General features: G+C 42.1%; 1 protein-coding gene across 4 annotated transcripts in view; it reads left to right on the top strand.

Annotated features, from left to right (window-relative positions):
• Positions 1–12,652, top strand: part of IL1RL2 (interleukin 1 receptor like 2) — a 45,252-nt gene that overhangs the window by 6,134 nt on the left and 26,466 nt on the right. For all 4 annotated transcript variants that reach the window (XM_043603063.1, XM_043603064.1, XM_043603062.1 and 1 more), the window contains 2 exons: positions 8,059–8,218; positions 12,073–12,147. In XM_043603063.1, coding sequence (XP_043458998.1) covers positions 8,059–8,218; positions 12,073–12,147 — 235 coding nt within the window. The remainder of the gene's footprint in view (positions 1–8,058; positions 8,219–12,072; positions 12,148–12,652) is intronic.

Here is a 12,652-nt window from a genome sequence, read left to right as displayed (position 1 = left end):
TTTTATTACTTTCTTCTATCCTTTGCATTATTTTTATATCATGCTATCCAAGCAAATAAAACTATATCTTTGTCCTTCACTTTTTATGAAAACACGAAATCCTTGACTCACCTTTCTGCACCTTGTGTTTTCACCTTGGAGCATTCTCTTTTCTTGGCTGTCCCAGCAGATATTAATGTCTAAGACATAATCCTAGGCAGGGAGGAGACCAGGCTGGTTATTTAAGATAGGATTAGTTTTCCTGTAATTCTGCTTGTTAGCACCTGTCGGTACAGCCATCTGGGGCGTGATTTTTCTCTGTGGAAACCTTTTTATCACCTGATTCAATTTCATTAATGGAGAGAGGCTTATACCAATTTCTCATTTCTTCCTGAAAGAGTTTTGGTAAGATTTCTTTTTTTGTAGGAAATTGCTCCTTTCATTAAACATTTCAGATACTCTAGCATGCAACGGTTTATCATCTTTGCGCTTTTGATGTCTGTTTCTGCCAGAAGGTTCTTCTTTTATTAATCCCTGTTACAATGTATTTCTCTCTCACTGTCTCACTGGATTAGTCTCTCATAAGAGAGGTGTCAGTTTTATTACTTTTTTCCAAGGATCCAGTTTTGGCCTTGTTGATCCTATTACGTTTTGTGTTCATTTACTTTGTTTTCATTTTCTGCTCTCACAAGGCAATGAATGGCCTTATCCCTGTGTTTGAAGGCGCATTTGCCGGTGTGCAAGTTTTGTAGGCTACATTCTCATTAACCTTATAATTGTTAGATTGTAGGCTATGTATAAAGTATTCAATTTCATTGATGATGCCAAGTTCCTTGAGAAAATTTTTTATCGGCTTATACTCACCGCCTGCAATATCCTGGACTCCCTAAAACCTTATCCGGGACTTTGTATTATAAGACTTATATATTTTTTTTTCAGCTTAATGGGTGTAAATGTTACTGTATTGTTGTTTTAGTTGCTTTTCCTTAATTATTAGTGTTAGTGAGATTGAACAACTTTTGCATACATTTACTGACCATTTTTGAATGCTCTGAACTGGTGACTCCTACCTTTTGCCCTATTTTTTTTTTTTTCCTTTTTCTTACCATTTTGTTGCTGACTTACAAGAGACTTTATATATTTATATATTCTGGGTACCAATGTTTGGAATGCGTGAACAATTTCCATCGAGGTTCAGTGTATGTATAGAAAATACATGAAGCTTAAGGGGACAAGCTTGATGGATTATCAGAAAGTGAACATACCCTTTGGTTACCCCTTCCAGTGATCAAGGTCAAGAACTAAAACACCACCAGCACCTCAGAAGGCCCCCTTCTGCCATCTTCCAAAGAACTGTACTTCCCTAATCCCCTGACTTATAATAGCATAGATGAGTGTTGCCAGCTTATGAATTTCACTGAAATTGAATCATATTGTAGGTAGTACATATAGGCACAAGCCTGGCTTGCTTGGCGCAATAGTAAACTTGTGAGAATCATCATTTGAAGTTGGGATTGACGCGGTCTTCTTTTAGGGCCATGCTTTTAGCGGTTTAACCAAACTGTGTGGTCATTTCGATCCCAGCTGAGGACTTAAGAGTTTGGCAGGACGTCAGGCCCTGACTCTAGCTTTTGTCTCCTACACCTGTATCTGTCAAAGCACTGTCTTATCAGTCTACTGGCTGTCACCTTCAGGATAATTTTGGGGGTGGGGCGCCCGGGTGGCTCAGTTGGTTGAGGTTGAGCGTCCAACTTCGGCTCAGGTGATGATCTCATGGTCTGTGAGTTTGAGCCCTACGTCGGGCTCTGTGCTGACAGCTCAGAGCCTGGAGCCTGCTTAGGATTTTGTGGCTCCCTCTCTCTCTGCCCCTCCCCCTCTCATGCTCTGTTTCTGTCTCAGAAATAAATAAACATTAAAAAAAAAGAGAAGTATTTGGGACACTTAGTTCTAAACACCCAGTTTTCCTTTAATGAGAAGTTCTCTTTACAGACTTTATAGCTACTGCCTGTGTCTTCTCCACTTACAAGGCTAATACCTGGCCCTGAGGAAATGTTCAGTAAGTTTCTGTTGAATAGGTGGATGGCTTCTGAGTTCTTTCTATCTCCAATATGTTTTGTTTTTCTTATTAACTATTGGGCCAGTGGAAAAAAATTACGTGACAAGTATTCATTTAATATGTGTTGGGACATATAATAAACAGTTTGCATACTCTTTCTCATTATCCTCTTGTTAGCATTGGCTCTGACTACAGTTTAAAAACTAACAACAATCCTGTTCCAAGGGAGGCCTGGCTGGCTAAGTCAGTAGAACATGCAACTCTTGATCTCAGGGTCATGAGTTCCAGCCCATGTTGGGCATGGAGCCTACTTGGAAAAAAAAATTCCCTAACAGTATTCCTGTTTTACTTAGAGGGTACTGACTGCCAGGCCACCGTCCCCTCAGCCTCAGTTGGCTTGGACTGTGGCATTACCCACTTTCCGAATCCAACTTTGGCTTTCTCAGGATACGGGGTCACACGTTCTTCTCCATGGCTTCTTGTAGACTCTTCCTCCAGCATTGTCTCCCACCTTGCAGCCTTGCAACAATTACCTCTTGGCACCAGCATTATGCCCCTTTAGAGTCTTATCAGTAGAACTCTTCTCGAAATTTTTTCCTCTCAGCCTGGGCCTGTGTGGTCATAGATTTGAAAGCACTTGACATTTGTAGAGAGGTAGGTTTTTAGAATCAACTTTGTCACTACCTCAGTGTTAAGAGGATGGGTTTTTTTTTTTTTAAAGCACTTGGCTCGGACTTATCTTCTACTTCCTGAGTCAGATTATCCATGGGTGAGTTTCAGGCATTTTTATTTTTTTATTTTTTATTTTTTTGTAAATTTTTTTTTTCAACGTTTATTTATTTTTGGGACAGAGAGAGACAGAGCATGAAGGGGGGAGGGGCAGAGAGAGAGGGAGACACAGAATCGGAAACAGGCTCCAGGCTCTGAGCCATCAGCCCAGAGCCCGACACGGGGCTCGAACTCACGGACCGCGAGATCGTGACCTGGCTGAAGTCGGACGCTTAACCGACTGCGCCACCCAGGCGCCCCTGGGCATTTTTATTTTTAAACTATCTGCTCAGCTTGAGCAGATAGGAGGCTAGGAGTCAAGCAATATGAAGAAGAGGGATTGTTCTGAAACTGTTCCCACCAGCGACCTCAGTTATGGCTCTGTTTTTGCTACTCTCCAGTTCAGACTTTGAGTTACTTTTTGGGCCTCAGTGTTTTCTTCTGTCAAATGAGAACGTTGGAATCAATTCTCCAAGCACTTAGAGCCTATTATCTGCCTGGGGCCATACCAAGAAATGCTTTGTGTAGGAGGTGAGCATTGCACTGCGTAAAGAATGAATAGAAATGAAGCTGGTGGGGAAGGGGGGGTGGGGGGTGAAAATGATGACAATTAGAAAAAACCCTAGCAGGTGCAAAGGGATCAGGTAAGAAAGAGAATGGTGTTTGGGGGCATTAGTTAGAGTCTGGGGTCCATGTCCGAGTGGGGTAAGGTGATGCTAGGAAGTAGAAGATCTTGTTTGCTAACCAGCACATAGCCTTTCCCCCACTTAAAGTATGTTAACGGCCAATCACCCTATTAGGAGAATGACATACTCCACTTCTTTACGCGTTAGTAAAGTCCTCGTGGAGGCACTGCAGGGAATAAATTGGAAGGGCTTGCGTATGGTGGTGTGTGGATCATTGACGCTATTTCAGAAATTCAGTGATTAAACGAGGACCATTGAGGAGAGTGTATAAGATAGAACTGACAGAATGAGGGGAAAGGAGAGGAGAGTAAGTGGAGGGAACTCATTCCCAGTGGCTCCTCTTTTCTCCATTAGTTGGAGGGAGATGTTAGGTGAAAATTTAGAAAGAACAGTGTAGGTGAGTAGGTGAATGAGGGAGTCGAAGGCAAAGAATTTCTAAGGTGAAGACCATGAATTAGTAGTGATGCCAAGACTCATGTTGATGTGATTTTTTCTCATAACGTTCATCGGGTTGTAGGCATGTAGGAGAGGGACAATGGGACCAACCCAGGATGGGGTTTTGTAGGCTGAATATGCTTCAAGGATAAAGGGCGACAGTGTGGAGGAATTGAAAGGGGGTCAGTAAAGTGACGGCCACATGATGGGAAAGGAAATGATACCTAAAGGAAAGTGGTAATTAATACCAAATGGAAGGGTCAAGAAGACTGCTTCCAGCGAAGACAGAAAAATGGGTGTGATGGGTAGAAATTTCAGGTAGAAGACTATAATGAACATGGTGGATAGATGTTCACTGTCCATGGTGAGCCTCTTTAAACACTAGAGAGGCTATAAAGCTAAAAAGAAACAAACGAACAAACAAACAAACAAACAACCAAAGCAACCAAATACACACCCTACAGTTTTCCAGGGTTTCCTGCAGCTAATGTTCTGGATGTGACTAAGCTTCTTCAGCTGGCTTCCCTGAAGGGCTGAAATGAGAAATTGTCTAGATTGTCCTGCTTTTTCTGCTGGACAGCATGAACATGGGGATTTTTCTGCAGCGGTGTTCCAGGGCCCAGACCTCGGCTTTGTGGGAGCTGAGAAGCAGTGCATAGGCCTTCTGATGATGTATTTGTTGGTGTGACTTTACTAGATGTGGCATGACTTCGCATGCTAGAGTTGCGTCGTGGCAACTCCTGGTGTCTGACTTTCAGATGGGGTGTTTCAAAGTCTTGACTCCCACCTCACAGTTATGTCAGAGGTAGCAGGGATCCTGTGAGCTAGTTCACCAGCATGGTCTGGTTTAGATCTCACTGCCTGAGTGCTTCTTAAAATTTTGTAAGCGCCTAATACCTGTGTTAAATCCTTTCCCCCCTAAAATAGCTGGGACGCTTTTTGCTTTATGCAACTAAAACCCGTCCAAGAGATAAGGGCTCACAGATTTGTTTTGAAGAGTGAATGAAATCATCTATCTGGTAAGCCCTTAGTTCAGTGTAGGTACATAGCAATTATTTAATAAATAAATATCACATGCTATTATTTGGTTAAAATAAAGGAATGGAAGAGCTGGAATAATAAAAAATGATAATCAGAATGGTATATTTGTTTTGAGGAATTTAGAAACATAGTGGTTCTGGATAATGACAAAGCCCAGCTTGTGGCTGGGATAATTGAAGACCAAGAGGAATAGAGATGGTCCTTGAAATTGAAGGGTTATGGAGGAGAAGGTTCAGGTATTAACATATCCATTCTTGGGGCACCTGGGTGGCTCAGTTGGTTAAGCGTCTGACTTTGGCTCAGGTCACGATCTCGCGGTTTGTGGGTTTGAGCCCCGCATTGGACTCTGTGCTGACAGCTCAGAGCCTGGAGCCTGCTTCAGATTCTGTGTTTCCCACTCTCTCTGCTCCTCCCCAACTTGCATTCTGTCTCTCTCTCTCTCTCTCAAAAATAGACATAAAAAAATTAAAAAAATAAAATATGCATTCTCATGGACAATGAAGTATTCACATTGGAAAAGCAGTAATGTCTCCATTTTTTTTTTCAATTCCAAACTACTTCTCAATACAATGATTTCTGCTCCACTGTTAGGCTGTATCTGTACTTCCTGAGATCATTCTCAAAGGCAAATATGATCGTCTCATTCCCTTGCTGGAAAAGCTGCAACGTTCATTCCATTTTCATGGTTTTCTATGATTGGGCTCCTGGGTGCCTGACCAGTTCTATCTCTGTCACTCTCCTGTAGGTTCTGCATCTTAGCCAGACACTCTGGGCCATTCTATTCCTGCAACCACTGTACATGCTGGGCTCAAAGTGTTCTTCTTGGCGCTTGGGAGACAAAATACATTCAAATGTTGCCTGCTCTCATTACTAATATTTTAAGTTTAGGTCTTGTCAGTGAGATGTCACTTACAGATTTTTAAGTAACAGTCAAGGCCTTCTGAGAATTTAAACTCTACAACGATGCCCTAGTGGACTGTGGTAGAAGCAGTCCCAGTTACTGTAAAGGGACAGGAGCTATCAAGATTGCTTCTTAAATTATCAAGATTGGATTTCCATATGATTAAGTGTTTGTACATCTTTTTTTGTTTTTTTTTTTTTTTAAATTTTTTTTTCAACGTTTATTTATTTTTGGGACAGAGAGAGACAGAGCATGAACGGGGGAGGGGCAGAGAGAGAGGGAGACACAGAATCAGAAACAGGCTCCAGGCTCTGAGCCATCAGCCCAGAGCCTGACGCGGGGCTCGAACTGCGGGACCGCGAGATCGTGACCTGGCTGAAGTCGGACGCTTAACCGACTGCGCCACCCAGGCGCCCCTAAGTGTTTGTACATCTTAAAAGAAAGGACGAGTCGATCAGAAAGGGACTGGTCAATGACGGAAATGTAGAAAGGGATATACGGATCCATGTATTCTGGGCCTGCAGAGATTGTCCCTATCGAAGCCCTATCCAGGAAAGAAAGTTTTCATAGGCCAAGGACTCAATGCTTTTTGTTTGTCCCTACTCCAAAGAAGGTGGCATCACATTATGGGATCTGATGCCTTCACCCATCTGACCCTTACTAGTAATTCCCATTCTGTTTGTTAAGTAACTATCCAATTATAATTGGGTTTCCCATATGGGGAATAAGGTAAAACTTTTAGAAATTCACATGATAAATAAACAAATGCTCGTTCTGGCATTATTGAGTTTTAGCTTCCAAGGTGGATCCATTCACACTGTTCCCATGAAGAATGGAGTCTGCTCCTGAGCTAGCTACAGCTGACTCCGTGAGAAGAGAGCTCCAAATGCAGGCAATTAAATCTTTATCAGGGTAACCCCTGAAAGTTTGTCCTCTATATTACATGGTTGTGAGCTTTCTGAAGACAGGGACTGCATCTTATTCCTGTATGACACGACCTCTCACAGACTAGCAAAGAGCAGGAACTTGAATGCTTTAATGAATAAATGGGCTCAATAATTCAAGAAGTTACTCTGTTGAGTGGCACTTCCCAAAGAAAGGGGCAAAGTTTTGAGGAAATGTTCAGAAGGGGGTCTGTGAGATGGAAGAAGTGGCAGTTAGCATGAGAATGTGAGCTTCTGACAGACAGATGGAGGCTGAGGCCTGCCCTGTGGGTGGTTGCCGAGGATGACAAGCAAGAAAGGCATTCCTGAGACCAACCAGACCTCAAGCTGGTTTGGCGTGAGGTTGTTCTTGTCAATGCAGCGGCAGCGTGGGCGATGTAACAAGTTATGTGACATCTGCCCATAAGCCTAGCCATCATACTTTGACTATTGCTCAGACCACCAACCAGAATGTTCTTGAAGAGTTATTTTGGACCTCTGTAAAGTCCAACCCCCGACAGGTTGAGAAGGTGTATTTGGGCCTGGAACACAGTGGAAGCAGTCATTAATCACCTGGGCTTGCAGTTTTAGCAAAGGGTCATGGTGCCATGAGATGATGGTCCACTGGGAGATATGGTCCCCTGTGGGTGGAAGGCATTCCTGCCTGTTCATATCCTCCTACCCTATTCCTCTGAGGACCCTACCCAATCCTCCATATAGTCTTCCTTCTAGCCCACTTAGGCCTCTCTCTTCTCAACCTCTGTTAGACTTAATATTTACAGCACTCACTGTAGCTTGTAACATATTCTTTGTCAGATCTTCTGTAGATATTTATCCATCTTTCTATCTATCTACAGATATAGATGGATATGGATGGATAGATAGTAGATAGATAGATAGATAATCATCTTCAGTTAGATTACACATTACCCATGGTCTAGGGATCACATGTTTCTTGCATCTCCCCACAGTTCATAGGAGGTGCTAACTAGGAATGTAACTGATGCACCAAAATACTCTTTGAATTAAAATGTATATGTATAAGGGCTCCCGGGTGGCTTAGTCAGTTGAGCATCCGTATCTTGGTTTTGCTTCAGGTTGTGATCCCAGGGTCATGGGAATCGAGCCCCACATCAGGTTCTGCACTGAGCACAGAGCCTGCTTGGGATTCTCTCTGTCCCTCTCCCCTCCTTGCACTCATTCTCTCTCTCAAATTAAATAAGTAAATAAGTAAATAAAATATATATGTATATATATTTTTGCATTTAGGACTGTAAAGAGATTAAAGGAGGACGGTTTACTCGTTGGAGAATTAAGCTCTCAGTGAACAACGTTTCAGCAGAGGACGGAGGGGACTACGCGTGTCAAGCCCAACTGACACACACAGGGAAGCGGTACACTATTTTAAACAGCATCACTGTGAATATCAGTAAATATGCTCATATCCATTGCCTTGGCTTCCTCTTGGCTCTGCGTGAGATGGCTGGCTTTGGGAAGCAGTGATTCTCAATCTTGATTTTCTTGAGGGTTAGCAGGCTCTCAAAGTTGCCATTGTTAGAATCAGAGGGGAGAAAGAGGGGGTGGTCAAAGGGCAGGAGGAGTTCAGTTTCTCATCTGGGAAAACAGAATGCTCAACACGATTGGTGTGAAAATGAAATGAGAGCACATATGTAAAGCAGGTACTGGGGTACCTGGCAAAGTATAGGTATTCAGGACGTGGTAGATACTATCGTTACTCTTATTTCCCTCAGCCATCACTACTGTGACTACTTTGCTGGGCCACTCCAGCGTTGGCCTCCCCTGCCCATGCATGCAGAGTTCAAGGTCTCTGGACTTGATGCTCATGGGGCATCAGTTCTCAACCCAGAGCAGCCAGTTGGCTTGAACATATGACCTGGAGACCTGAAAGCAGAATATTTGGGGTTGAAGAAACCCTAAAGATGATTCAGCTTAAGCCGTTAATTTTATAGAGACCCAGGAGGAGTAACTTATGAAACTTACAGAGCTGGTTGGTAACAGAAACAGGTCTAGGACTAAGGCTTTCAGTGGCCAGATGAGCATTCCTTCTTTTCAACACCTTCATCAAGGAGTTCTTGCTATTGCCTTTTGCTCTCTTGTCAGGAGATAGTTGTTTTCTATGTTTATTCATCTAAATGGGAAGAACTGAAGACTGAATATTTCTTTGATTTGGACCATTATATCTGTCACTAATTTCTATCAGACTTCAAAACGCTGGGTGGTACTTAGCAATTTCCTAATGGTGTGGTTCTCTTAGGCATGTATTTAGCATGGATGGCTTCCTGCTTCCCACCTAGAACCCTTTACTTAAGAAAAATAATTGTATTACATTTGATGATTTTCATGCTTTTGGGTTTTATGTCACCTGTTATCTCTCCAAAGGTAGGCGAAAGTTGTCTTGCTCAATCCCCCACACCTAGCCCAGTGCCTGGCCTAGACTAGGCACAGACCTATTTATTAACAGCATGATTGGCAACTGTCATGCTTTAGTTTTACATGGGTAGCCAAGGGATTCTTTGAAACACAACATTTCAAAGGTGAAATGAAGACTACCTCAAGAGGTCATTGAGCTCAATAGTCTATATTTCGTGCCATTGCAACAAACACTTAATTATGATCTATTATATCTCCCAAATTGTTAGAACCTGATCATTAACAAATTAAAAAAAAACATAAACCCATTGTTTCTTCTGTTGAGAAGCTCTCAACCTGGTGGCAGTGGAGATGGAGATGTAAATGAATCATTTTAACATTACGTGATAAGGATAGAGTTATAGATAGTGTCTGAGGAACAGTAAAAGAATCAGAAGTAGTCACGAGACTGGCAAATAAGTGGCCTTGGAAGGCTTCCAAGAGGAAATGTCTTCTCAGCTGAATTTTGAAGGATGAGTTAGATTTATAGATGTAAGGAGTGAGACAGGGCAGAGAGAATGGTCTAAGACAAAACATAAAAGTGTCCACCAGTATAGTTTGTGTTGGATCTAAAACTAATTTTGTTGGCACATACATAAGCATGTGGTAAGGAGCGGAGATTGCTGAGGCCATGGAGTGAAACAGGGTCAAGGTTAAGGGGGCCAGTTACACTCAGGCTTTCCCATGGAGCCACTGCAGAGCCTTTGGATGCAGAGGGATGAGGCTGCATTTGTAATGGACAAGACCAATCTTGAGATGGTTGAGCAAGAGTTGAAGAGGGTCTTGGAGCCTGCAGACCACTTTGGCAGCTGCTGCAATACCCAGAAGAGGGCTGATAATCAGAACTTGAGTGGAATAGGCAGGAGATTCTTCTTCAGGCTGTAATTTAGTGGCTCTTTACTAAGTGCCTAACAAGGCCAGGTCCTGTGCTTAGTAGAGAGAGCATGATAAGGAGGAAAACAGCCATGACTGCTGCTCTGATGGAACTTTGAAGTCTGAGCAGGGAGGGGAGGCAGAGCTATATCAGATAAGTTGCTAGTGAGATGTGTAATTACCAAGGAGATTCAATGCAATGAGAGAATGGAAAATGTGAGATCAAACAGACAAGGACCTGTTGAGAAGTCTGTGGGTCAGGGAAAGCTTCTTGATAATAGTGACACTGATAGTCAGGAAGCATAAACTGAATGATGGAGTGGGTGAGATTTTTCCAGACTGAGGGAGCAGCCAAAATAAAGGCCTTGTAACAAAACAGACCATGGTATGTCTGAATAATGGGAAATAGGCAGGTTGGCTGGAGCAATGCTGAGGGAGGGAGGTCACGCTAGGTAATGAGGTTGGAGAAGTAATCAGGGGCCAGGAATTGGTGGGAACATGCAATCCAAAGCAGAGAGTGTGGAGTTCATTCCAAGAACAATGGTAAGCAGCCAGACAGGTGGAGAGCAGGAGAGTCGCATGATGTGACTTACATTTCTGAAAGCTGACTGTGGCTGCTGTGCACAGAATGATCCCTACAGGGGTAGAAGTGGCATGTAGGAGGTGGGTACAGAAATGCAGGTGAGATATCAGGTAGGTACAGGCAACATGGTGGCATTGAAGATGGAGAGATGTGGCTGGGTTCAAGGAATTTTAGGAGGTAAAACCGACAGGTGTTAGTGTTGGATTGAATATGGGGTAAGGGATATGGCAAGGTCAAGGGAGTTAGGCCTTTTGGCATATGCAATGGGCTGGTTGGTGATATTATTCAATGAAATAATATAACTCTGAAGGAAAACTGGATTTAGGAAAGAGATCATGAGCTTGGTCGTGGGTAAGTTGAGTACTTGGAGGTGTCCACGCGGAGATGTCAAGTAGGCCAAGGCCATAGTCTAGAGAAAAATCTGGAGAGGCAACTTTCAAAGTCCTTGGCCTTTAGATGGTAATAGAAGGGTGGATATGAATGAGTACCTAGGAAAGAGTAGAGAGTGGAAAATAGAGGGTTTAGCTGTGAAGAAGGAGGCACACATGAAGAAATGTTAGCAGGTGAAATTAGTTTGACTTGGTGGTTGGTAATTTGAAGAAGAGAAGGGCTGTTGCCTAGAATGACTTCTAGATTTTAGCTGTGTGCGATCCAGAGCAAGGTGGTATATCAACTGGCCAGTGATGATTTCTGTCTGGAACACACTGAATTTGGATGCTTTGTATGTAGAACGTGCAAATATTATTGTCATTATAAAGGACATATGTTTTTGCATTTTCCTAGCTTCCCTCTTGTAGCTTCTCCGCGTCCCACCCCAAATCTAGAGGAGGCACGTGGGGCTAGGCAAGTGATTGCTAAATGTTGGTGGGCAAATTGGGAAGAGAATAAGTGGAGAAAATTGAAGGGCTGACAAGTCAACACAAGGGAAGACAGTGATACAGTGGAAGTATAATGGAAGAGGATGGGATATAAAGAATGTGGAAAAGCAGGGAGAGAGGATGGAGCAGTGAGACATTAGGATCATTATCTCTCTGTAGGACCCAGGCCAGAGCTTGGCTTAGAGCCACTGCTTACAAACTGCATCTGGATTATTAGGTAATGAGCTTTTAGTACACAATCTCATCAGTTTACATTTATACCAAATACAGAATGGCGAAGGGAGCTCTCATGGTAGCCCAGTGCTTAGGGCTCTTCCTTAGCAATTCAGTTATTTCTGGTTTCAAAATAGGTATTTATGGGGTGGCATTTCATCATGCCATGAGCTTTGTGTTTTCCTTGACTAGTATTAACTGAAGATCTGCTTGGTACTGTGTTTTCTTTACACTAGCATTGGATAAGTAGTTGGGAAGGTATCATACATGATTCTAATGCAATTTCACGTGGGTTTGATTTCTTAGCAGAAACACATGGATATGCAGGAAGAATTCCTAAAATCATTTATCCAAAAAACAATTCAATTGAAGTACAACCTGGTGAGTAAAATTATTGAAGCCATTGAAATCACTAAGGGGAGATTAATATACATGTTTAATATAAAACCAATTAAATTTCATTGACGGTCCTGAAATTTGACAAGGCATTTGTTAAAACTTCATGTCAAAAATGTTGGAAGAAGTTAGCAGGAAAACAATTGAATAGAAGAAATAAAGAGCATGAAAAAGAAGAAATAGAGATCTTTCCTAGTAAATATTAAAGTATGTTTAATTATAAAGCTATAATAAAATACTGATATTTGTACGCAAACACAAAGATTAGATAACATAACAGAAAACAATAAGCATATGTTGGAATACACAGAAATTTAGTAAAGGAGATATGTAGAGAAAGAGATATAGTGTATGTGCAATATTAGTAAAACTTGTTAAATGTGAAGAATATGTAGTTCATTCTTTATCTCATATCAGACACGAAAATACATTTTTGATGAATTAAAGAACTACATATAAAAATAAATCCTCAAAAGTACCATTGAAAATA

The sequence above is a fragment of the Prionailurus bengalensis genome, chromosome A3 (assembly GCF_016509475.1).
Source record: "Prionailurus bengalensis isolate Pbe53 chromosome A3, Fcat_Pben_1.1_paternal_pri, whole genome shotgun sequence".
In the NCBI taxonomy this organism is placed as follows: domain Eukaryota; kingdom Metazoa; phylum Chordata; class Mammalia; order Carnivora; family Felidae; genus Prionailurus; species Prionailurus bengalensis.
This window is presented reverse-complemented; position numbering and strand designations above follow the sequence as displayed.